The sequence below is a fragment of the Chlorocebus sabaeus genome, chromosome 24, assembly GCF_047675955.1.
Source record: "Chlorocebus sabaeus isolate Y175 chromosome 24, mChlSab1.0.hap1, whole genome shotgun sequence".
Lineage (NCBI taxonomy): Eukaryota > Metazoa > Chordata > Mammalia > Primates > Cercopithecidae > Chlorocebus > Chlorocebus sabaeus.
Window position 1 is genome coordinate 6,831,990 of NC_132927.1, and position 26,081 is coordinate 6,858,070.

General features: G+C 35.8%; 2 protein-coding genes across 4 annotated transcripts in view; both read left to right on the forward strand.

The window, feature by feature from the left end:
* The window catches only part of G2E3 (G2/M-phase specific E3 ubiquitin protein ligase), a 59,263-nt gene extending 37,313 nt beyond the window's left edge, over window positions 1–21,950 (forward strand). For both annotated transcript variants that reach the window (XM_073010870.1, XM_073010871.1), the window contains 8 exons: window positions 602–718; window positions 3,846–3,970; window positions 4,074–4,206; window positions 7,805–8,112; window positions 10,210–10,391; window positions 14,577–14,749; window positions 17,706–17,896; window positions 18,677–21,950. In XM_073010870.1, coding sequence (XP_072866971.1) covers window positions 602–718; window positions 3,846–3,970; window positions 4,074–4,206; window positions 7,805–8,112; window positions 10,210–10,391; window positions 14,577–14,749; window positions 17,706–17,896; window positions 18,677–18,933 — 1,486 coding nt within the window. In that variant the 3' untranslated portion in view covers window positions 18,934–21,950. The remainder of the gene's footprint in view (window positions 1–601; window positions 719–3,845; window positions 3,971–4,073; window positions 4,207–7,804; window positions 8,113–10,209; window positions 10,392–14,576; window positions 14,750–17,705; window positions 17,897–18,676) is intronic.
* A 2,906-nt stretch (window positions 21,951–24,856) lies between these two features.
* Window positions 24,857–26,081, forward strand: part of SCFD1 (sec1 family domain containing 1) — a 103,500-nt gene continuing 102,275 nt past the window's right edge. The window contains exon 1 of one of the 2 annotated variants that reach the window (XM_073010872.1): window positions 24,857–24,999. Coding sequence is in view for 1 of the 2 variants with exons in the window: in XM_073010873.1 (XP_072866974.1) it covers window positions 24,942–24,999 (58 nt within the window). In the remaining variant the exon portion in view is untranslated. The remainder of the gene's footprint in view (window positions 25,000–26,081) is intronic. The other variant, XM_073010873.1, reaches the window with a different exon arrangement.

Sequence of the window (26,081 nt, forward strand, 5' to 3'; positions counted from 1 at the left end):
CCTGACCTCGTGATCCGCCCGTCTCGGCCTCCCAAAGTGCTGGGATTACAGGCTTGAGCCACCGCGCCCGGCCAACTTTTCATTTATCGTGAAAATTCATTGAGACTAATTAACTGTATGATAAAATAACACTAATGGATTTATATCTTAAAGAGAATCCTTAAAAGGACAAGTTTTATTATTCTCCTAAGTATATAAAAGTTTTTATTTTAGGCCAGGCGCGGTGGCTCACGCCTGTAATCCCTCCCCTCACTTTGGGAGGCCGAGGCGAGCAGATCACCCAAGGTCAGGAGTTCAAGACCAGCCTGGCCAACATGGCGAAACCCCATCTCTACTAAAAAATACAAAAACTAGCTGGGCATGGTGGCGGGCCCCTGTAATCCCAGCTACTTGGGAGGCTGAGGCAGGGAGAATTGCTTGAACCCAGGAGGCAGAGGAGAATTGCTCTTGACCTGAGATTGTACCACTGTACTCCAGCCTGGGCAAAAGAGCAAGACTCCATCTCAAAAAAAAAAAGTTTTATTTTTAGATTCATTCCTGATCCTCTTATGTAACATTATTTATAGGTCAAAGCATATTTTATATCTTGTTTCTTTCATAGAGATGCTTCCTGGGAATTAGAGGAAAACGCTTATCAAGAGCTTCTGCAGCACCATGAGCGTTGTGATGTTCGAAGATGTCGTTGCAAAGAAGGGCGAGACTATAATGCACCTGATAGGTATTTCTGAAAGTTCAGTTGTTCTTAGTGGTTCCTTGTTTAAACCTTCTGCTGACAAAGTAGGTTTTATAGTTAGTGAAACGTAGTTTTGCTCTTAGGATGTTAGAAGTTTAAACTGAGATGAGGGATATTTTCTAATGCACATTTACGTCTGTTTACAGAGAAATTTTTGTGGTTAGTATAGTTGTAACCTATTTCTCTGTTGTATTATCACGAGACTCTATTTTCTAGAGCCACACTGTTCTATCTGGTGGCCAATAGCCACGTGTGGCTATTGAGCACTTGAAATTTCCCTTTTCCAAACTGCAAGGTGCTGTAAAGACTTAGTTCACTAGGACTGCCATTAACAAAATACCACAGACTAGGGGGCTTAAAAGAAATTTATTTTCTCATAATTTTAGAGGCTGGAAGTTTAAGATCAAGATATTGACAGGTTTGGTTTTTTCTGAGGCCTCTGTCCTTGGCTTGCAGATGGCTCTGTTCTAGCTGTGTCTACACGAGTTGTCCCTCTGTCAGTGTGTTGTCTATGTCCTAATCTCTTTTATTTTTATAAGGACACCAGTCATATTGGTTTAGGGCCCACCCATCTGACTTTATTTTACTGTAATTACCTCTTTTTTTTGTTTGTTTGTTTTGAGATGGAGTCTTGCCCTCTTGCCCAGACTGGAACGCAGTGGCACGATCTCGGCTTACTGCAAGCTCCGCCTCCCGGGTTCAAGTGGTTTTCCTACCTCAGCCTCCCAAGTAGTTGGGATTACAGGTGCATACCACCTTGCCTGGCTAATTTTTGTATTTTTTTTAGTAGAGATGGGGTTTCACCATGTTGGTCAGCCTGGTCTCAAACGCCTGACCTCATGATCTGCCCGCCTTGGCCTCCCAAAGTGCTGGGATAACAGGCATGAGCCACCACACCCGGCCATAATTACCTCTTAAAAGGCCTTATCTCCATGTATAGTCACCTTCTGAGGTACTAGGACTTAAGATTTACTTCAACACACGAAGTGCAGGGAGACACATTTCAGCCCATAGTCATTTTATTATGACTTAAAGAACTTATATGACCAAATAACTTAAAATTTGTTGTTAATAATTTTTATGTAGATTATATATTGAACAAAATGATAATATTTTGGAAATAAAAATATATTATTTAACTTTTTTATATTTTTTAATGTGGCTACTGGAAAATTTTAAATTACATATATGGTTTACGTTGTATTTCTATTGGACAGCACTGTTCTAGAGGGTAATTTAACTAGATTCATCTAGCACTGTTTCTTTTGGACCACTATAAAAAGCGTTTGGCATTTGAAATTTATTGATTACTCTTTCATAATGTCAGTGGCTCTTTTATTTAACAGTAATTTTGTGCATTTTAGGTACAATGTACTGTGTTGCATAGTAGGAACCAAGAATACCTTCATTTTTTAAGATGTAGGATAAGAAGTAACAAATCCAGTTTACAAAATTTATATAGGAAATTTCAATAAATTGTTATCACTGTTATGTAATCTTACTTAACATAGTAAGCTCAGTGTATAGAGCAGAATATTGGGAGCCTTGTTTCATGAAACAAGGTTGAGTCAGCTACTACATAATTGTGAAGATTCGGCTAAGGTCTAGCCTGCTCTGGAAAGTTTCCTGTAAGCAGCTGTCCTCATTCCTGATTCCCTACTCTGGGCTAGGGGTTCCCTTCATTGTGCTTGTTACAGTATAGTTGGCGTTAAATTTAATGCTATTAAACCAAAAATTCTTAGAAGGCAGAGATCTCATTGAAGGTGTCAAGTAACTGTTTTCTTGCCTGTGTTACTTATCTAGTAACCCTGATTATTCATTCATTAACACCAATAATACTTCCCTCAAGAGTTTTGCTGAGGCATAGATGACATAATGTATATAGGATTTTAAGAAGTAATACATTCATAATACTGATATTTTTCAAATTTATTTTAGGCTGTTCTTTGCCTATATGTATTTCTTGTATACCATTGGTCTCTCAATCAGTAGTTACAACTTTTCTTTCTAGGACAAAGATATTGTCTGTCTGAATGACTGCTTTGTAATCTCACACCCTCTCATCCTAGTGAGAGGAAGGCAGTTTTAGTGAAAGGCAGCGTGGTTAGTGCTTAAGAGCATGTCTGAAGCTAGATAAACTGAAGTGGAAACCTCAATCTGAGACTTGGCTAATGTGAACTTGAGTGGACAAGTTATTGACCCCTCTGTGCCTTGATTTCCTCTTTAAAATGGAAGGAACAGTGGTTCTATCTACCTTCTACAATTGTGAGGATTAAACTTTTCATATGAACACAGCAAGAACTGGACTTGGAGCATAATAAGCACTTAGGTTAGCTGTTTCTTCCTCCTTATTGTTGTCACTGGGCAGAGACTCTCACATATAGAAGACACACGCTAACATATGCACACCCACACAGAGGGATGATATGCCCCCACCTCTGGGGTAGGGATGATGTCTAGTTACCTCTCTTGCCACTCACACTTTCATACACGCAGGGAGCTAAATCTGTTTCTAAACAGAGAAGGTGTAGTCATACCCAACAAAAAGGCTGGAGCCCCACACTATAGCCCACACACATAGTCATGGAGAAAATATGAATATGAATATGTGATGGCATACATCACATAACACAGTGGGGAAACATGGAGCTGGGAACAGATGACAGAGAATATAAATATGAGCCAGGTAGGAGGTCTGGATTCTGTTGAACTGCACAATACCTGAGGTGTTTGAGCAAGCTTATTTTAGGAAATATTCCTCACCTTGAAATTTACTGAATGTTTCTTCCATATCAGACACACTGACACAGCAATCTCCCTGTAAGCATAGTCATCTCTAAGTAGAAAGGAAAATTTATTTTCTCCGTCTTAATTGTATTTTGTCTGATGTTTATATTCTTTGTGTATGTGCATATGAGTGTGATAAGTTAGTTTTGGTTTTTACATTAGAGATATTTAGAGAAGCAGATAATCTTTTTCTTCCTTTAGAAAATTGATTGGGTGGGTGTGTGCGTGTGTGTGTGTGTGTAAGAAGGCAGGCCCTGTGGACATTGCTAGTGGTTGAAACTAGAATAAACAAAATGTAAGTATCTGCTTTTCTTTATGTCCTCAGCAAATGGGAAATAAAGCGCTGTCAGTGTTGTGGTTCCAGTGGCACACATTTAGCCTGCTCCTCACTACGGTCATGGGAGCAAAATTGGGAGTGTTTGGAATGTAGGAGTATTATCTACAATTCAGGTAATTTTTTGTAATTTTGAATAAAGTTTTTATTCAAATGTATATTATTTAAAAGTTTTTACCTATATCTCTGTTATGCTAACATGGAAATTTAAATCTGTAGGAGAGTTCCAAAAAGCCAAAAAACATGTATTACCCAACTCTAATAATGTGGGGATTACAGATTGTTTGTTGGAAGAATCATCACCTAAATTACCCAGGCAGTCACCTGGATCCCAGAGTAAAGATCTACTGAGGTATGTATTTTGAATTGGAGAAATACATAAAAATCTATTTGGAGAAAATTATGATAGGAAATGCCATACACATTTAGAATATTAGGTGATCATACAGTAGTCTAGAAGAGTGTTTTTCAACCTTCAGGACCCAGCATTTGATCATGAAATCAATGCAACCAGCATTTTAAAGAAAATGAAATGGGATTGAATAGAATACAAAATACCAAAATGCAGCATACTTGGGAAAAGTGTATCTATCCTAATTAATTTTTTTGTGTATGGAGTAATGATGTAAAATATATTTTTTATTATAGATCACTTTCAAGATAGTTTGAAAAACACTGATCTGGAAAATGTGCTTAAAATGTTATTTGATTATAGAGTAAGACAGGAAATTAAAATATCAAGCATACCATGTCGCCTTATTAAAAGGAAAGAATCCTATTTAATATAGAAATTTTTTTTTCTTTTGTCTTTTTTTTAGAGAGAAAGTCTCGCTCTGTTATCAGGCTGGAGTACAGTGGCATGATCATGGCTCACAGCAGCCCCAATCTCCTGGGTGCCAGTGATCCTCCCACCTGAACCTACCAAGTCTCTGGAACTACAGATGCATGCCACTATGCTTAGCTAATTTTTAAATTTTTGTAGAGATGGACATCTTGCTATGTTGCCTAGGCTGGTCTTGAACTCCTGGTCTCAAGTAGTCTTCCCACCTTCGCCTCCCAAAATGTTGGGATTACAGGTGTGAGCTTTGATGTTATAATCATTGTTTGCTTGTCTACTGTCAATGTCAGGAGTCTAAATGTCAGCTCTTCCCTTTAGAAAGTTTAAGGCGTACATACTATTATCACATTAATTTCTGTTCCCATAAGATAGCAAAATAGGCTGGGTGTCATGGCTCATGCCTGTAATCCCAGCACTTTGGCAGACCTAGGCAGGCGGATCACGAGGTCAAGAGATCGAGAACATCCTGGCCAACATAGTGAAACCCTATCTCTATTAAAAATACAAAATTTAGCTGGGCATCTGTAGTCCCAGCTACTTGGGAGGCTGAGGCAGGAGAATCGCTTGAACCCAGGAGGCAGAGGTTGCAGTGAGCCAAGATTGTGCCACTGTACTCCAGCCTGGTGACAGAGCCGAGACTCAAAAAAAAAAAAAAAAAAAAAAAAAGATAGCAAAATAATAAGTTACTTTCAAAATCTTAATTAAATAAGATTGGAATTACATCTTTATAATGTTGGGTATTTGTTCAGCTGTAGTTAAGATTTTTATGTTTATATAGATTTGCAAAAGAGTTTTAGAGCCTTGCTTTATCCAATAGGGAAGAAGTAGAAAATTAGTCGCTAAGCATGATGAAATACTTTCTTGTTAAAAATAATTTCAGTTTGGGTATGGTGGCTCATACCTGTAATCCCAACAGTTTGGGAGGCTAAAGTGGGAGGATCATTTGAACCCTGGAGTTTGAAACCAGCCTGGGCAATGTTATGAGACTTCGTCTCAACAAAAATATTTTAAGAAAATAACCAGATATGGTGGTGTGCACCTGTAGTCCTAGCTGGGCAAGAGGCTGAGGTGGGAAGATCATTTGAGCCCAGGAGGTCAAGCTGCAATGAGCTATGATCATGCCACTATACTCTCTCCTGAGTGGCACAGCAAGACCTTGTCTCTAAAAAAAAAAGTTTCAAGTTTAAAACCTTAGAAGATAGTAAAGATAATTTTTGTGAAGACATTTGATAACTGAATTTGTAGACAGGTAGAATATTAAGTACTCTTCAAAATTTGAAGAATATCTGTTTTACTATGCCACTTGTGTTAACTCTTCGGAAAAATCTGTTACAAATATTGTTATACTTTTAGTATCAAAATAGATGTTCACATTATTTTAAAATAATTTTAATATTTAGATTTCCAAAGATGTTACACCAGGGAAGCTTGACTCCTTGCTCCTGCTTTAACATGTAGTCATGTTTAGAAGAATAGCATCAACATTCCCCTGATCAAGCAGGAGCAAGGAATCAACCTGCTATAAAAAAGGTATGTTTCTGAAGAATTGTCTTACTTCCAAAGGACTTTGGCTTTTATTCAACATAAGTTAATGAAGAGAGGATGATATAAAAAAAGAAAAAGCAAAACCTGGCCCACACTAGGGCACTGTAATGTCTTGGGGTGGGACAAATTCATACTTGGTATAGAAAATGATCCATGGGCATTGCCCAAAACAAATTTATTTTTGAGAACATTAATTCCAGTTACAGATGGAGAAACTGAGGAAAGGAGTGATTGAGCTGGTTTATATAGTCACTTGGATTGTTAAAACAGATTGCTGGACTTCATGCCGACAGGTTTTGATTCTATAGATATGCTGTAGAGCTCAATAATTTGCATTTCTAACAAGTTCTAGGGCAATGCTGCTGCTGGTCTGGGACCACACTTCGTGACTAGACTAAAAGGTACTATTTTAGGAATTGTGAATTCTGTTTATAATATTAGCTCTCCTGTTAATTATGACTTTATGATTTAAAATGTATTGTGTAATCTCTCAAAGACATTTTCTTACATAGTAAGCAGAGATTACATTTGCTTTTTTAAAAAAAGGATACAGTAAACGTGAAGTAAACTACAGTTAAGAAGCTTAATTATAGCCATTAGCCAGGAAAGTGAGAGTTTGGGCTTTATTTATTTATTTATTTATTTATTTACTTATTTTTGAGACGGAGTTTCGCTCTCGTTGCCCAGGCTGGAGTGCAATGGTGAGTTCTCGGCTCACTGCAACCTCCGTTTCCCTGGTTCAAGTGATTCTCCTGCCTCAGCCACCCAAGTAGCTGGGATTACAGGCATGCGCCACCACACCCGGCTTATTTTGTTTGTTTGTTTGTTTGCTTGCTTGAGATGGAGTCTCGCTCTGTTGCCCAGGCTGGAGTGCAGTGGCCGGATCTCAGCTCACTACAAGCTCCGCCTCCCAGGTTTACGCCATTCTTCTGCCTCAGCCTCCCAAGTAGCTGGGACTACAGGCACCTGCCACCTCGCCCGGCTAGTTTGTTGTATTGTTTTAGTAGAGACAGGGTTTCACCGTGTTAGCCAGGATGATCTCGATCTCCTGACCTCGTGATCCGCCCATCTCGGCCTCCCAAAGTGCTGAGATTACAGGCTTGAGCCACTGCGCCCGTCCTTATTTTGTATTTTTAATAGAGAGACAGGGTTTCTCCCTGTGGGTCACACTGGTCTCGAACTCCTGACCACAGGTGATCCGCCCTCCTCTGCCTCCCAAAGTGCTGGGCTTATAGGTGTGAGGCACAGCACCTGGCCTGAGATTCTGATTAATAAACCGGAATTCACTGGTTGGTTAAATTTGAGATAATTATCTATCAACTTTCTTGTAAATGATTCTAATTTGGTAAAAGATTGGGATGAGGAATCAAGAATTTAAAACTAAGATTATCAAATAACTGTTTTTGGTTCTAGTAGCAGCCATTGGTACGATTTTGGATGGAAGTTGGGGAAGAATATCCTATTAATCTTTTTTTTTCCCTCGTCATGTTTTATTGGCTATATAACTGCTGTTTCACATAAAGTACTTTAAAGTACTTATCTCTATGTTTAAATTCATGTTTTATAGGCAAGGCAGCAAATTTAGAAGAAATGTATCAACACTATTAATAGAGTTAGGATTCCAAATTAAAAAAAAAACTAAAAGATTATATATCAACAAAGCCAATATCTGGATTAGTGCCTTAGATGCATTCAGAAATCGAAACTTTAATCCTTCATATGCAATTGAAGTAGCATATGTTATTGAAAATGATAATTTTGGAAGTGAGCATCCTGGATCAAAGCAAGAATTTCTGAGTCTCTTAATGCAACATCTTGAGAACTCATCATTGTTTGAAGGGTCCTTGTCAAAGAACTTGTCTCTAAATTCTCAAGGTAATTATTTTATTTATTGTTGTATATACCAAATATCCCATGTATAGTAAAAGAGATAGATAGCTGGTTAGAATTGATATTTAATACCTGTGCTCTAAATATACAGTTCACTTTGTTAATAAACTACTGACAGAATCACAGGAAAATGGGAAGGGGGAGTGACAGTTGAAAAAGTAAATTTTGTGGTGAAACATTTTTTATTTAAGAATATACATTCTTTATAGCAATATTCTTCTAAAAATTAATCCATAATTAAGTGTAACTTTATCTTTAATCTCATGTTAATAGAGTGGCCAAATGGGAATGATTATTTGAATTCCTCTTGTTTGTATATTTGGAATTTGCGGTTAACATAGAGTTTTTATAACATAGTTTCCTGGTCCACATGTAACCAATTTTTCAGTATACTTTTGTTTGCAATAATTTTTTTTTTTTTTTTGCACAATTATGTATATGATAGTTTTCTGTCTTTACTATTGGTGAGAACTTAAGGTAATTATAACAGGCATCTCAAAACAGTGGGTAATTCTAGCATTCTCTTTTAGGGGCTTTTTTACTACTTTTGCTGCAATAGGAAATTCGAAAGAAAATGAGAAGACGTTTCGTTTCATTTCATTTGAATTTCCTGCTATATTTTTTGTAAACATCCTCACCATTGCCTAAAGCATCATTTTTACTCTGTATAGTTCACACAGTTTAATTATAAACTCCCTTTAAAATAAAACATAAAAATAAATAAAAAGCTTTCCAAATAGTAATGTTAACTCAAGGCAGCTTTGGTATGGTGGAGAGTACGTGAATTTAAATCACAGAATCTGAATTCAAGTTTGTACACATCTAGTTCTTTACATCCTTAGTTACTCTCTCTGGATCTCAGTTTCTTCATCTGTAAAATGTGATTTTGAATATGTAACTTGTAAGATTATTGCGCAGGTATTGTTAATGTCCCTTATTAATAAGTTGCTTTCAACAATTTAAAAATTAAGGAAAAATTTACTTGATTGTTTTGACACATCAGAGTTGCTAATACATTTGAAATGACAATTTTAATTCAAGCTCTGACAGTAAGGTAAGACAGCATGTACTGTTGAGAGTAAATTTGTGCCTTTGGGAAAGATTATTTAGTGATATAGATCAAGAACCTTAAAAATGTTCCTACCCTTTGACCTATTAATACCATATGTAGGAATCCTAATCAAATAAATATAAACAAGAATATGTGAGTAGATGTTGACTATAACATTATGTCTCATATAGTTGGAAATGTCACTTAGCCAGGATAGCCAGTAATAGGGGGATGGTTTGCATTATAGTACATCTCTAAGTTAGTCTAAATACATTTATTAACTATAGATTTGACTAATTTTGAGCAGTATGATAAAAAGTTTACAATATAATAAGTGGATAAAACATAAGTCAAATTGTTTTTATATTTATATACACAAAGAGGTACAAATACAGTCATTTGTCACTTAGTAACAGGGGTATGTTCTGAGAAATGTGTCAGTAAGCAATTTCATGATTGTGCAAAGATCGTAAAGTGTACTTAACGGAAACCTGGTTGATGTAGCCTACTACACACCGAGGCTATATGGTAAAGCCTATTGGTGCTAGACTGCAAACCTGTATAACATGTTACTCTACTGAATACTGTAGACAATTGTAACATGATGGTAAGTATATGTATATCTAAATATACAAAAGGTAATGCATTGTGCTATGACAGTATAACATCACTAGGTCATAGGAGTTTTTCAGTTCATTATAATCTTAGGGACCACCTTTAATGTATTTCATCCATTCTTGACCACAACATCCTAATATCGTGCATGACTATACACCAAAGTGTTTACAGTGGTTATTATGGTGATATGTTTATTGTGTTTTATGTTTTCTACAATAGATTTTTACTTTATATTCAGAAAAATGTGTCTTTTTTTATATTTTAGGTGAGATCTATATTTTCTACATAATGGTAGCTTCTAAGCATTATATTTAATGCTTAGATTTTTGGACTAATTTTTAATATATATTTAAAGTGATGGTTATCTTATAATAATAGAAGTGTATTTGATATATTTTCATCTGTATTTACAGCTCTGAAAGAGAATCTTTACTATGAAGCTGGCAAAATGCTTGCCATTTCTTTAGTTCACGGTGGTCCTTCACCTGGTTTCTTTTCTAAAACCTTGTTTAACTGCCTTGTTTATGGACCAGAAAATACCCAGCCAATTTTAGATGATGTTTCAGACTTTGATGTGGCACAGATTATAATCAGGGTAAGCAATGGATCTGTTTATTAAAATGCACACTACATTCTAGGTATCTTTTAATATAAATGATCTGCAATAAAATAATATCTATGAAGGAGTTAGGGATTGTAAACATATATTTCTGTTTACCAGTGGAGTTCTGAACCAGTTAAAAGATAGTTTTAAAAGTCAGATGGCTGGAGATTAAAGTGCAGGTTTAATGTTAGTAAAACCAATTGGATGATGTGATTTTGGTCTGTGTTCAACATGGCTTGTGAATGCTCCTCAGAAATACATGGATTTGCCTGCCTTGCTAGAGACAACTTGAGGCAGATTCCCTACTGCATGCTAGAAAGCAGATGAAAGTGCACTTTGATACAGGCCGGTGGATCTGAAGAGAGGAAGGATTTGGCTTACCAGTTAGAATACTTTTCCTTCCTTCTATAGGGAGGCATGAATGATAGATGGAGAGAAAGACCAGGCTGAATTTCTTCCAAAGGGGAACAAGTGGTAGGGATCAGGGAGGACTTAATGCATCCTCGTAAAAATAGTTACAATTTATTCAGCACTTATAATGGGTCCTGTACTAAACATGTCACATGTACAAACACTCATTTATCATAATGCCATATAAGTGTCATTACCAACATGTTACTGCTTTAGAAACTGAGACAATGTAAGCCATTTAACTTTTCTTCCTTAACCTTCCTCCTACTTAAGCATACTCTATCCATTGTCTCAATTAACAGACAGTGTTGTTTAATGATTAAAAGCATAGGCCTTAGCCGGGCGTGGTGGCGTGTGCCTATATTCCCAGCTACTCTGGAGGTTGAGGCACAAGAATGACTTGAACCCAGTGGATTGAGGTTGCAGTGAGCCGAGCTCACACCACTGCACTCCAGGCTGGGCAACAGAGGGAGACACCGTCTCAAAAAATAAAATAAAGTAAAATAAAATAAAGCATAGGCTCAGAAGTCAGATTTTACTTTGAATGCCAGCTCTTATAACTACTATATGCTGTGTCACTTTGGTCATGTTAATCTTACTCAACCTCAGTTTCTAAGTCACAGAGTGAGCACTGCTGAAGTGTGAGTTGCTGTAGTGTATTGTAACAATTCCTTCATTTGCCCTAAGACTGCTTATCCTAACACTGTGTTTTAAATTGACCCCTTTAATTCTTTGTTTTTCCTTTTGTGTCCTCTTTACTAAAAAAAAAGTGTATTTAAGCTTCATTGTCTCTACTTCCTATTTCCTCTTTATTTCTTGTAATCAGGCTTCTGTCCCTACCACAAGTCTCAAATTAGCTAGTTCATAGTTTATATCCGAGGCTCTAAATATCCATGTCCAAAGTCCTTTTCTAATTTTTCATCTGCTGTGACTTCTGCAATTACCACTTAGAATTTCTCTGCATTATTTTATTTAGTATTGTACTTCCTCCTACTTCTGATGATTCTCTCTTCTTTAATACTTCTTACTTCTTTTTCTTCTTACCCCTGAAACAGCATTTTTCAGTGTTGTCTTAACAGTCCTCATTCTTTATTATTTGGAGAGCTTCTTCTCTCCTGTAATCTTTCTGAATGATTCACAGACCTGTATTTTTGAGCCCCTGGACTCTTATATACAGATAAGACCTGGGTCTTATAGCACATTGAGTCCAACATGTTTAAGATGAAAATAGTATTTTTCCCAGAATTTTTTGTTTGATTGTTTTTTGGGGGGCTTTTTTGTTTTGTTTTTACCTGTTTGCCTTTTCTTTCCAAGAGATTTCTTATTTCCAAGCTGTCCTGGAGAGTCATTTTCATACTCCTCCATTTTCCAGTTGTATGTCAAGTCACCTATCTCTAAGACTGACTTATCATCAACCTTTACTTCCTATTTCTAGTGTGCCTTTTTTACCAAACTCAAATTTTCCCTAGGCTTAGACAATTAGAATGTTGTTCTAATATTCTTATTTGGGATGATTCTTCCAAAAGTACAGTTTTGACCATATTGCTTTCTTCCTCAGGAATCCCCCAATGGCTTCTCATTGCCTGTTGAACAAAGTTTAAGCTCTTCATTAGGGCATTTAAGACCTTCACCTCTCTTCATGGCTTTATCTATTCCAGTTTCTGTACTTTTTATCCAGTGTTTGTTCATTTAAGAAATACTATGTACTCTGTACTGTTTTGTTACTAAAGGTAGAGTAGTGAGGCAAAGTCACTACCTTCTTGGAGTTTACATTAAGAGAGAACACAGAAGATAAACAATAAATATACTATCATGTAGTAAAATGTATGATAATGCTAAATAAAACAGAATATGGCCAGGTGCAGTGGCTCATGCCTGTAATCCCAAAACTTTGGGAGGCCGAGGCGGGCGTATCACCAGGGGTCAGGAGTTCGAGACCAGCCTGGCCAACATGGTGAAACCCCATCTTTACTAAAAATGCAAAAAAATTAGCCAGGTGTGGTGGCGTGCGCCTATAGTCCCAGCTACTTGAAAGGCTCCCTTGAGCCTGGGAGGCGGAGGTTGCAGTGAGCCAGGATCACACCACTGCACTCCAGCATGGGCAACAAAGTGAGACTCCATCCCAAATAAATAAAATATATACATAAATATATACATACATACATACAAACAACAGAATTAAAGAAAGGAGATAGATAAAGGTTGGAGTATATATAAGTTAGGTTTTAGGCTAAACTTCTGTATCACGTAGACACAGAAAGACAGTGGCTCAAAAAAGGCAGATGTTTACTGCTCCGTAAAATCCATTGTCTAGATTTTAGGGTAAGAGTTGGCACAAAAAATGGCCTGTAGGTCAAGTTCTGGCCTGTCGCCTGTTTGGTAAATAGTTACATTGGGCAACCATGCCCATTTGCTACTGATCTGACTGCTTTCACACTACAGTGGTAGAGTTGAGTAGCTGCAACAGATATCATATAGTTTGAAAAGCATAAAATGCTATCTGGCCCTTTATACAGATGGCCCTCTGTTTTCGAGATACATCGTGATTTACAAAACCATCTAAGGACTTGAGTTCCTCCCTCTCCTTATCGTGTAACACTTAGCATTATTGTCTTCATCCACATGGTTGAAGCTTGCTCTTAAAGGAGAAAAGTGGAAGTTGAAAGCAGGGAAATTTGAGACATTGTTTTTTACTTACATCCCATTGAACAGTCATGTAGCCCCACCTAGCTGCAGCAAAAGTTTGGCTATGTGCCCAGCAGGGTTGAGGGTTTGCAGGGATGAGGCAACATACACCCAATTATTACTCTGACAGGGTGTAAAGATAGTATTTTGAGCATAATAGTCATGAAAAACTTCAGAGATTTCAGCAGAGATTTTGAATGAATGAGAAGAAGTCACGTAAATCTCTAAGAATGTTTTAGGAAAAGGAAATAGTAAGTAAATTTTCTGTTAATGGATTGTTTCCTATTTTTAACATTTTCCATCTGTACCTTTAAGAGCTTACCTGTATGAAAGTGTCTTGCACTTTCACTTGTCTTTCACTTTCACTTCCACATAAATGGCCAAGTATTTCTTTGTTTACGCTGTTCACTAAAATGCTCTTGGTAAAATTCTGTCCATCTTTTAATTCTCAGCTGATACTCTTTTTCATGAATTCCCAGGTCATCTTTCTTGCCTATCTAGTGCTAGGTAACTTTTCTCTTTTTTTTCTCTTTTCTTTTTAAGAGATAAGGTCTCAGTCTGTCACCCAGGCTGGAGTACATTGGTACGATCATAGCTCACTGAACCTCCAACTCCTGGGCTCAAAATCCTTCTACCTCAGCTTCCCGAGTAGCTAGGACTACAGATGTATACCACCCACAACAGGCCTTTTGTTTGTTTGTTTGTTTGTTTGTTTGTTTGTTTTTCCTTTAGAGAAGGGGACTAGCTGTGTTGCCCAGGCTGTTCTTGAACTTCTGGCCTCAGGCAAGCCTCCGACCTCAGCCTCCCTAGTTGCTAGTCTTACCTAGTGCTATATAATTTTTCAGTGTCAGTTATTTCCTTCTTTACAAATAGTTTCATTGTACTCTGGATTTCTTGGCAGAAATAGACAAATTTGTTGAACTGGATCATCAGACATTTATTCTAGAAAAATACTTCTTGGTTTACTTTCACTGCACCCATATGTACTCAGAAATTTGAGTATAAATTAATATCATTTGAAATGTACATGTCACTCAAAAGTAAATGGGTAAAGTGGCTGTATTTTCTCCTTCGTTACAGATAAATACTGCAACAACTGTAGCTGACTTAAAGTCAGTAATAAATGAATGCTATAACTACCTTGAGTTAATTGGATGTCTCAGACTTATAACGACATTAAGTGATAAATATATGTTAGTAAAAGACATACTTGTATACCATGTAATTCAGAGAGTCCAAGCACCCTTTGAAAGGTAAGTTGTTTCTATTAATATATGGCTCTCTCAAATTACATGTTTAAAATGGTTAATTATCTTGTAATGTGAGATATATTTGGTAATAAGTGAGATGTTTTTCTCAGAAAAAAATTTAAATGCTATTTTAAAATAATAACTTAAGCCTTTTCGGGATGATTACTGTTCTGATCATTTAATAAGCATTGTGTAGGTCGGGTGCGGTGGCTCACTCACAACTGTAATCCCAGCACTTTGGGAGGCTGGGGCAGGTGGATCATTTGAGGTCAGGAGTTTGAGACCAGCCCGACCAACATGGTGAAACCCCGTCTCTACTAAAATACAAAAATTAGCCGGGCATGGTGGTGGGTGCCTGTCATCTCAGCTACCTGGGAGACTGAGGCTAGAGAATTGCTTGAACCCAAGTGAGCCAAGATCATGCCACTGCACTCCAGCCTGGGTGACAGAGCAAGACCCCCTCTCAAAAAGAATAAAGAATTGTGTAAATGTATGATGCTTTCATAGAAATAATCACTATTTCAGATTATAAATTTTTTCTAAAAAATATTCTTTTTAAAACTCTTACCACATGAGCCAACTAATCTCTGTGCATTCATTTAATAACTATTTATTGAGTACCTTTTATCTGCTGGGTAGTATGTATATTGACCATTCTTTGATTAACAAAGTATGTATGATTCTTGCTGTCTTTTAGTTTAGAACACTGGTCTAAGTTAGACAACTTATGTATCTCCTCACACTCTTACAATTTTTTTAAATAATGGAAATACACATATGAAAGTAGTCTGTAATCACCATCCAGATCTAACACTTACTAACCTGTGCCTGTCTTGTTCATCTATATCCTACCCTTGTTATTGACTCCAGTATTATTTTAAAGCCGATACCAGATATCATCTCAAACCTGATCAATTCATTTTAAAAAATGTAGTATCATTAATCCATAGATTTAAATATATTTGATGTGTTTAAAATCTTCATAGTTAATATCATTACTGAAGTTTATATGTCTTGGATCAGTATAAGTCTCTTTATGTTGTTGTTTTTAATTCTTTTGATGTGAGCCTTAATGGTCTTTGTAAGCTTTTTTGCTATATGGTATCAGAAGGTGTTTCAGACTCATTTTGCACATTTTAGCCTAAGGAACTTTTGTTATTTTTAATGGGAAATGGGTAATTCACAACCACAGTCTGGATATTAGAGAGTCTTAGTTTTGCTGGATTGGTCATGGTATCTAGGACTTTTCAGTGAACCCAAATTAGAAAAGTCAAGGGTTTTTAAATCTATTTTTATCTATTTTTTTTAAATCAAACTTTTTTTAAAGATCCATTATGAGTGTGTCCTGATACTTCTAATTAGATTCCCTATTGCATGATTTTTACTTAACATTTTCTTTGTCCTGTGTTGAGAATTCCAGTTCTTAACGACACTGGGAAATTTGAATATGAAGTAACTATTCATGTGATTTATTCCACATTTTATAACCAATAGTCTCAGAATAACAGTACTAACATTATCAAATTGTTGTGTTTATAAGTCATTGGAATATTTTCTGTGTGGCTGAAAATTGGGCATAAATTGCATTTTCATTTTTTATTTTTAGTGATTAATTTTTATTAAAATTTCATTTTATTTTAAAATTATATAAAATGTTTTGTATAGTTCCAAAGTCAAATGTATAATAAGAATATACTGAAAGTATATTCAAAGAAGTATAGGTTTCATCCATACTATGTCCATCTACCATTCAACCTCTTATGAAGTAACCATTTTGGCAATTTTTTTTGTGGTTTATTCTTTTATTTGTTTTTCTTTTTATTGATAACAGATAAACATATGTGTGTTTTTAGCTCATTTTATGCTGCTATAACAATACCTGAGACTTGGTAATTTATAAAGAAAAGAAATTTATTTCTCGCAGTTCTGGAGGCTAGGAAGTTCAAAGGCATAGTGCCAGTGTCTGTTCAACATCTGATGAGAGCTGTCTTGCTGTATCATAGCATTGTGGAAGAGCAAGTGAGCACTCAAGACAGAGATGTGCCCTGGAAATCAGGATGAACTCACCCTTTTTGTCAGGAGCCCCCTCCCACAATAATGATATTAATCCATTCATGAGGGCAGAGCCCTTGTGACCTAATCACCTCTTAAGGACCCTATCTCCCAATACTGTTATACTGGCCATTAAATTTCAACATGAGTTTCAAATGAGACATTGAAACCATAACATTCTCCTCCTGGCACTCTAAAACTCATGTCCCACTCACATACAAAATCCCACTCACATACAAGAGTATCTGAGGAGGTGAATAGGAAATTTAGAAAGTCAGGCAAAAATGATATGTCTGTTCTGTGCTTATTAATGAAAATGTGCATTTTAAAATAGTTGTTAACTTGCATTTCTTTTGTTAATCAGATATTTTTTGTTCATTTTCCCTATCATTGATCTTTCAGAAGAATTTGTATTCCTTGCATAAAATTAATTTTCTGTCATATATATTAAATATCTGTCATTTGCTTTATCTTAATCTCTTTTTAACAATACATAGGTTTTACATTTTTATGTAATGAGGATTTATCACTCTTGGTAATATCTGGGAAACCTTATTTTTATAATAATTAGCTTTGAAGTATAAAACACTTCAGATTTTGACATCTTTCTAATAAAAAGTTGTTAGTTTTGAAACTATAAATAGCCAAATAATGTAGGTATGTAAAGTAGTCATTTTATATTAATGTATTTGCTTATGGATTTGAAAGTATCATGTATAGTATATCCATATCGTCTCTTTTTCCTCACATCTGAAAATATGATTGTCTCTTGTGGGGTTTTTTTGGTTGTTTTTTAAAAATCATTAGCTGTTTTGAAAAAATGCCAGATAAATTAGCTGGAAATATATATTCCCTAATACCAAACACACATGTATGAATGTTGGCTCATTATTTTTCTTGTGTTAAGTTTTAAACAGGGTCTGAAAACCCTTGGTGTTTTGGAGAAAATTCAGGCTTATCCAGAAGCATTTTGTAGCATCCTGTGTCATAAACCTGAGAGTCTTTCTGCAGAAATCCTTAGTGATCTTTTTACAGTACACACATTACCTGATGTAAAAGCTTTGGGGTTTTGGAACAGTTACTTACAGGCTGTTGAAGGTATGTGGATATTTTATTTTACTTTTAACGATCTCAGAATATTTGTTTCAGCATATTTGTTTTGGGGGTTTTATGTGTGTATGTTTTGCCTTTTCGTATTAATATTAAGATGCTAACTCCGTATTTACAAAAGAAAGTTATTTCAAAGCAAGTTTATATGACCAAGTTAAAAACGATAAGAAAAGGTAACAAAGGAAATTCATATTTTGTCATTTTTTTCTCTAGATAAGTTGAGGTGAAAGGCATTCTTTCTAGAAAATATTATTGTCACAGCATAGAACAGTCTTAATCCTAATAATCTATTTCATCATTTTCAACTTGAAGTTAAACTAAATTATTCTTCTTCCACTGGTTAGGGCTGTAACAGTGATATTTATCATTGAGCATTAGCAGTGTAAAATCATTCTGCCTAATAGAGTGGAGAAGAATTTAACTTATAGGTGAAACTTTGTTTAGCTAGATTTTTGGTTTTTTACCATTTAGTTTTTCTGTCTGTATTTGTTGAACTATTGTATCAAATAGTGATGACCTAGAAGTGGTCAAATATGCAATAAGTAGTTGTACTAAATGATTGTATTAGTCCTTCTACTTTGAGATTCATTTATGTACTGTTTGCCTGTTACTATACCTGACTTTGTGATTTAGTTTGCCCAAAACAAATGTGGGAGTCTATGCCTTTCAGTATTCCAAGTCTATTTGGAGAAGAATCTATGATGATAGCAATATATAACATGGATTTACTTTTGTTTCGTTTTCTCTTTTATTGGTAAATTTTTTCAGATGGTAAATCTACAACAACAATGGAAGACATTCTTATTTTTGCAACTGGTTGCAGTTCCATTCCTCCAGCTGGATTTAAACCCACTCCTTCAATTGAGTGTCTGCATGTGGATTTTCCTGTTGGAAACAAGTGTAATAACTGTTTAGCAATTCCAGTCACCAATACATATAAAGAGTTTCAAGAAAATATGGACTTCACCATAAGAAACACTCTAAAACTAGAAAAGGAAGAAAGTTCTCATTACATTGGACATTAAAATGTTTCCTTGAATGAAGAGAAGCTTCTTTAAAAGCTGCTATTGATTACTCTCTTTTGTTTCACTAACCTTTTCATCATCACTTTGAACAAACTAGTTAGTTTCTTGGCCTAATAAAATTTATGATATTAATATAAAGGAATATTATGGCCACTTAGGCTAAAAAAAATTTTTTTTGTTAAAGCATACTAGTCAAGATAGGTGATAGTTTCTCATTTTCTTGATATACATACTTTATAAACCTCAATATAAATACTCTTAAAATGGTTGTAAGGATTTTATTTAGGTATGGTAGCATGGTATATAAAAGTAAAAACTGTTTTACTCACATTTTTTGTAAATTAGGATTACATATAGAATGCCACAATTTTTCTAGATTTATTCAATTTTCAAATTATTCCTCATTTTATTTTAAAGCATTAAATAGAAAAGCTACTTGGTTAAATTTTGTTATATAAATCAGAGGCTTATATTCTGGGATTTGTGTTACTATGCATGCTTTTCTAGGATGTCACTGAATTAGTTGTTTAAAATGTTTTTAGATTACTGATTTATATTAAGATGACCCACACTGCAGTTAGATTATGCCTAGTTGGAAGTATTATATAAAAAGTAGAATTAAGCTGGGCACATGTGCCTGTAATCCCAGTTATAAGGGAGGCTGAGGTGGCAGAATCGAGATGCTCAGTCAGCCTGGGCAATATAGCAAGACTCCATCTCACAAAAAAAAAAAAAAAAAGGCAGAATTGCACAAATTTTGACATTCCATGAGCTTAAACACTTTTGAGGTAGATAACATTTTGTTGAAAATACCTAAGAAAGTGTGTCTTCTTTAAAGCCTTGGCTTTAATCATGGGAAATTATTGTTGTTGTTGTTGTTGTTGTTGTTTTCTGTATCCTATGTTTGGTATTCTGTATATCTGATCCATAATCAGTTTAGGTATTTAAATGATCTCTGTGAATTGGTAGGTTTGACCATTTGACCATTATTTATTATCAAGATGGTTGTATGCTAAGGTAAGTTGGCACCATAGCATTATACAGTTATCTTCATTGCTCCTGAATGATATCTGTTATATAAGCAATGTGTAAATAAAGTAAAAAGGATAGAACGAAAAACCCATTCTAATGTCACCGCTTAGAGATAAGTACTGTGTTTCTGTGTATCCTTCTATAAACGTTTTCCTTCTTTTCCTTTATTTTTTAACTTTAATAATGCTACTAAAAGACAATACCTAAAAGTAACTGTACTAACAATGTGCTAACAATGTGAAAATATATAGTCCCAGAGTCATGTCCCCATATTTATACTCCCACAAAAGAAAAAATTGGAAAACAAAGTCTGATGTCCTTAATCTATTATCAAATTTAAATGATGTAATGGTTGAGTTTTCCATGAAAGTAAATCATTATGATAGGTAAATCACTATGGGAAGTAAAATGTTTTAACCATATTTTTCTTAATACACAAAGCAGGTGTCAGCTGTTGTCATATTCTCACCCTTCTTAAGAAATATCATTAAATTATTGATATTTTTTAAGAAAAGTAACAGAATAGATTTGAAAGAGATAATGTATCTCTTAATACCAAAGGACAACTAAAACATAATTCTAGTGTACTTTTCTTTGTTCCCTCATGTCTTTTTCAATCTATACACTAACATACCTAGCAAATTAGTTTTACTTTAACTTGAAATATTTAATAACATTAAACAAGGCATTTCTTTGTCTTTGGTTGAATTCTTTTGCCTTATCAATAGTAACTGGAAGATCAATTATCAAAGACTTTGAATAGCTAATATAAACCCCAAACTCGCCATACAATTTTTATTCCAAATATGTTGATAAAAAGATACTTTGTTTCTTTATCCACCTTGTTTTTATAACAGTTAAAAACCAATACAAACCAAAAAAACCTAGTTAAAGCTATTTTCTGGTTTGTAGTTTTAATTAATTTCCCCTAGGGTAGAAATTAAAGCTGGTAAGTCACACACACATACTTTGTTAGGGTGGGGGTGGCAAGTGAAGAGGCAATGTACTTGGGTTAGCTACAATTAAAAACAGTATTTCAATTCTTCATTTGACTTACTTTATATATAGACAGGGCCTTAGTGATAAGATGGTGTAAATAATTTAGGATATTCATGTTTTCAAGTGAAGCATAAATATTTATTTTGCGAAATGTTTTCTGGTTTGAAGGATGTTCCATTATTAGGATTTTTAGATTAATCTGTATGGTCAAGGAATATCGGAGAAACCTGTAGGTTATTTATTTTCTGCAGTGTCATTTTGTCAAATGGTTGGTATTATAATTGTTCTTTTCTTATTCATTTTATAACCAGTGCATAATTCTTATTTTAGATTTTAAAAAAGAATTATGCTATAAATCTTTATAAATGTGTGTATATATTTCTTAAATATTGCAATCACCTAAACATTGTATATTTTAAGGCTGTTTTCTCTTGCTCTCAATGTTGAGGAAAACTATAAATTGATATATAATGCATCTACTGTTAATGGTTTTGGTTAGTTTGATATTCATTGTTTTTAAACAATTTTCAATATGGAAACTTTATTTTAATACCTTTTATACAGTTCTCTACTATTCAAGATGTTCTTTAAAATATCTCACCAGAAACTTATACTTTTATACTTTGTAATATTTAGTTTCTATAATTTGAGGAAGTGATTTTTTTCTTGTTTGGGTTAAGTAAAAAGCCTTTATTTGATTACCCAGCATGAGAATTCACCTCGGTTTCTATTTTATGCATTTGTAAATTTTTCCCCTAATTATATAGAAGCTATTGGAACTTCTGTATTCAGTACTAAATACTAAGTCAAGGGGAGTATATTAGGTAAGTTTTTTCAGTGACTGTGCCTTTAGCATTCAGTCATTATAAGAAAATGATCAGAACAAAATCATTACATTATAAACATGTAATTCTTTTATATAGTGATTATCATGTACTGCATTGTTACTTTTAAAATAAGCTATTAAACTAGTTTTTATGGTTCAAGTAATGCAATACAAAGTTTCATGCTTCAAGTAATGCAATACAAAACATAACACATTTAATGATGAATTACTTGAATGTATATTATCTGTGGTTTAGGGAAATTTGGATTGTCTTGAAGAGACTCAGTTTTCAAGTTCTGATTTTGACCATTATCTTTTCTAATTCCTAAACATACCCCGGACCTACACTATGCCAGGTATTATGCTAGGTGATAGTTTATATGTCAGCCTATTTATACCCTTTTTAAAGACTGCCAGATTAACCAAAAAGCATGACATTTATAACAAAGTTTTATAAATAAATAAATGTGTTTATGCCATTAAAGATAAACTGCCTGTATAAACTAAGTAATTTATTGGGATTTAACAAGATTAAGATTCTGACAAAACTGAAAGATACAAGATTCCTTTACTCTCCACATTTGAGAGATCCTATAAGCAAGCAGTTACTGTCTGACACCCAGGAACCTATAGAAATGAGGGAATCTGTGTTAAAACTATGTATCCTCTAACGTAAAATAGCTAACCAGAATAAATTATTTAAGCCAAAAATCTGGACTCAGATAAATGGCTATAGTAAATTAGGTTAATGAACAATCTGTAGCCATAGATTATTTTCAGTCTTTCTGATTCTAATAAAACAAATACCTTATTCAGTCTCAGCCTTACAAGGGCTATTTGTCTACGGTTGCTGTTCTTCTGTGGGGTGTATTTTTCTATAAATCTATTGCCCACACTCTCTGCACTCAGTCAGGAGTTTTTATCATTTCATATGTATGCAGTGTACATCAATTTTAAATTTGTCTTAGTGATTTTAACACCACTCATAGTCTTGGGAGGGAATCTGTGATGGAACTGAAGTGGCTCGATGATGGATTTGCATTTGAAAGTGGAAGGACCCAAATGAGCAAAATTGGGCTCTCAGATATTTTATATTTCATAGAGACTGAAGAATGCAGTAGAACTTTCCCATAGGGCAGAAATAGTTTGTTTAGTTGGAACACACCTAGATCATTAAAGCTTCCTTCAAAATATTAGTAATAGTACTGAAGAAACACACGTATTCCAGTTAATTTCTTAATGAATATGCCAGTTAGCTATAAAAAAGATAACATAATTTTTTTTTTTTTTTTTTTTTTTTTTTTTTTTGAGACAGAATCTCACTCACCCAGGCTGGAGTGCAGTGGCACCATCTCGGCTCACTGCATCCTCCGCCTCCCAGGTTCAAGCAGTTCTCCCTGCCTCAGCCTCCCCAGTAGCAGGGATTAAAGGTGCCCACTACCACGCCCGGCTAATTTTGTATTTTTAGTAGAGACCGGGTTTCACCATGTTGACCAAGCTGGTTTCGGACTCCTGACCTCAGGTGATCTTCCCACCTCCACCTCCCAAAGTGCTGGGATTACAGGCGTGAGCCACCGCGCCCAGCAGAGATTATGTAATTCTTAAAAGGTAAAGATTGTAGGTTGAATGCTAGGATGTTTCCTAATAGCATTAAAAATAAGATAACCTATTTTAAATGTCACAAAAATAAAGTTTTTATTAATGAAAACCATTGTTTCACACTATAAAACAGTCTTACATAATCGTTAGGCTACATTTCATTTATATAATTTTGAAAGTCAAGTTTTTGAGGCAGAGTCTGATTTCATTTCAGAATTTGGTGCAGCTTCATAATGAAGTGTCATCAATGAACTCGGGAAATGAGCTGTCATTGTGTATCCATTTTTGTCATACAGTAAAATCTATGGATTAAGTTAGAAATCCCGTAAACTTTGTAGTCATGTGGCTTCAAGTGTACATTAAACAGCCAGCACAAGACCAGCCTGGCCAACATGGTGAATCCCCGTCTCTACCAAAAAAAAAAAAAAAAAAAAATTAGCTGGGCTTGGTGGCCCCTGTCTGTAATCCCAACTACTGGGTTGGCTGAGGTGGAAGGATAGTTTGGGAGGATTGCTTGAGTCCAGGAGGTCGAGGCTACAGTGAGCTGAGACTCTGCCACTGCACTCCAGTCTGAGCGACAGAGTGAGATACTATCTCAAAAACAACAACAAAAAAAACCCAGCACATCAGCCTGTCCTGATGGTGTGCAGCTGTAGTCCTTTGCTACTTAGGAGGCTGAAGCAGGAGGATCGTTTGACAGTCGGAATTTGAGGCTGCAGTGAGCCCTGATTGCGCACTTGAGCCTGGGCAATTTCCTTCCCATGGCAATGTGATTTTGCAATTACTACAAGGAAAGAGGAGAGATGCTAATTTCTCATTTTGTACCTCCCTGGATCCCGTGTCCATGCCGGCAGAACGCCACCATAAGGCTAGGCCCTTTTTTTTTTTTTAAGAGATGCGACTGAGAAATATGCCAGATTAGAGTAAAGCTCCAATGCTTTCTGTTTCTCTGGAAAAAGGAGCAAAGGGAAGACTCCTGCTGCACTGAGAAACTAGAGCTAACGTATACCTGATGTAAATGACGAGTTGATGGGTGCAGCACACCAACATGGCACAAGTATACATATGTAACAAACCTGCACGTTATGCACATGTACCCTAGAACTTAAAGTATTAAAAAAAAAAAAAAAAAGTTGCCTGGGTTTCAGGAGCTTCATTTACTTCAGTCCTGTGGTCCTTATACTCCTAGAATATTATCACCCCGTCAGTGCTCTGTGAGCCACCAAGCCAACAGTTCAGTAATTAGGTTCTTAGGACTACACGCTCCTACCCTAAGAGTTCAATTTAATGTTGCTACCATTTGAGAGAGTGTGGCTTGAAAAGATAGGATAAAAACTCCTAGTATTCGGCTAACATTACGGGCCACTGAGTTAACCTGCACCGGCTCTCCCAGTTCTATCGAGAGTGGAGGTCTTCCTCGAGGAGGTGGAGTCCGGCCCTCAGGCACGCCCTTTGGCCCCGCCCTTCCGGGCTTTGCTTCCGGGGCGGTAAGGGCAGCCACGTCATCCCCCGGCTCCGCTCGCCAGCCGGGCAGTGGCTCGTGGGAGCCAAGATGGCGTCGGCGGCGGCAGCGACAGCAGCAGCAGCCAGTATTCGGGAAAGGCAGACAGGTACTGACTTACTCTCTTCTTGAAGCTTCGTGACTGTCCCGACGACATTCTTCTCCTGTGCTTGTCGCCCTCACTCGGTCGTGGTGCGTGCAGCTCAGAGAGCGATCTCCGGGAGTTTAATCCAGTCCCTAGAACATCAAGAGCCCCTCCCCTTTGAGTTTTTGGGGAGAAGATGCCATTAGATTGACTCGGTTCCTCCTGTGGTAGAGGAGAAGGAGCTTTAGTGGTGGGCGGATTGCTACGGCCTTGCTCTTCTCTCCTTCCTAGTGGGCATCAGAAGGCCATCACAACGAGATCTAGCAGCAGATAGCTTCTTATCTATGTTGCCACCTATGAGGTCTCCGAGTTTGTTTCTGTGCGTGGTTCAGTTCTGGTTTTGATTTTTGAGAGAACTCCCATTTTCTGGCACTTCCACCACAATTACAGAATTTAGGTATTTTCACAGCGGCCTGCTTTGCGCCAGTTCTCTACTTCGGACCAGCCTTTTGGGGGTACCTGCAGAAAAATGCCTGGTGATAAAAGATTTTCTCCTTCACCTTGCTGGAAGGCATTGAAGAATTGAATTAATAGCTTTTTCATTTTAATTGTTTGACAGATTATTGTTTTAAAATAGTATTTTATCTTCAATAGAGCGTGTTTATGTAGCTTGTATTTATGCAGAGAAATGTAAGAAGCTACATATTCTTGAGTTTTGGGGTTTTTTCCCTCTTAGAAATTAGTTTTGCCTTATTTGAAAACTTATGACAACTTGGTTTATACCTGTTAGCTACAAACTAAAGGTTGAACTAGTTGTCTTAAAAGTTTTCAAGCCATTTATTCTGAGGAGCTAATAGAAATAAGGCATCAACCATGTGCATACTTGGAATTCTGTTTGCTGAAATTATGCCCTGTTGGATATAAATATGAATAGAAAAATGAATTTATAATTCATATGACCTACAGAAGGAATTTGGGCTGTACTTGATTCCTTTCTTTGGTATTTAAAGAAATTAAAGAAAAATGTTAGACTTCAATCTAGTAATGACACACAAAAGATACTGAGTTGCGTTCTGCTTTTCCCAGTAAATAATTTAGTGTAACCT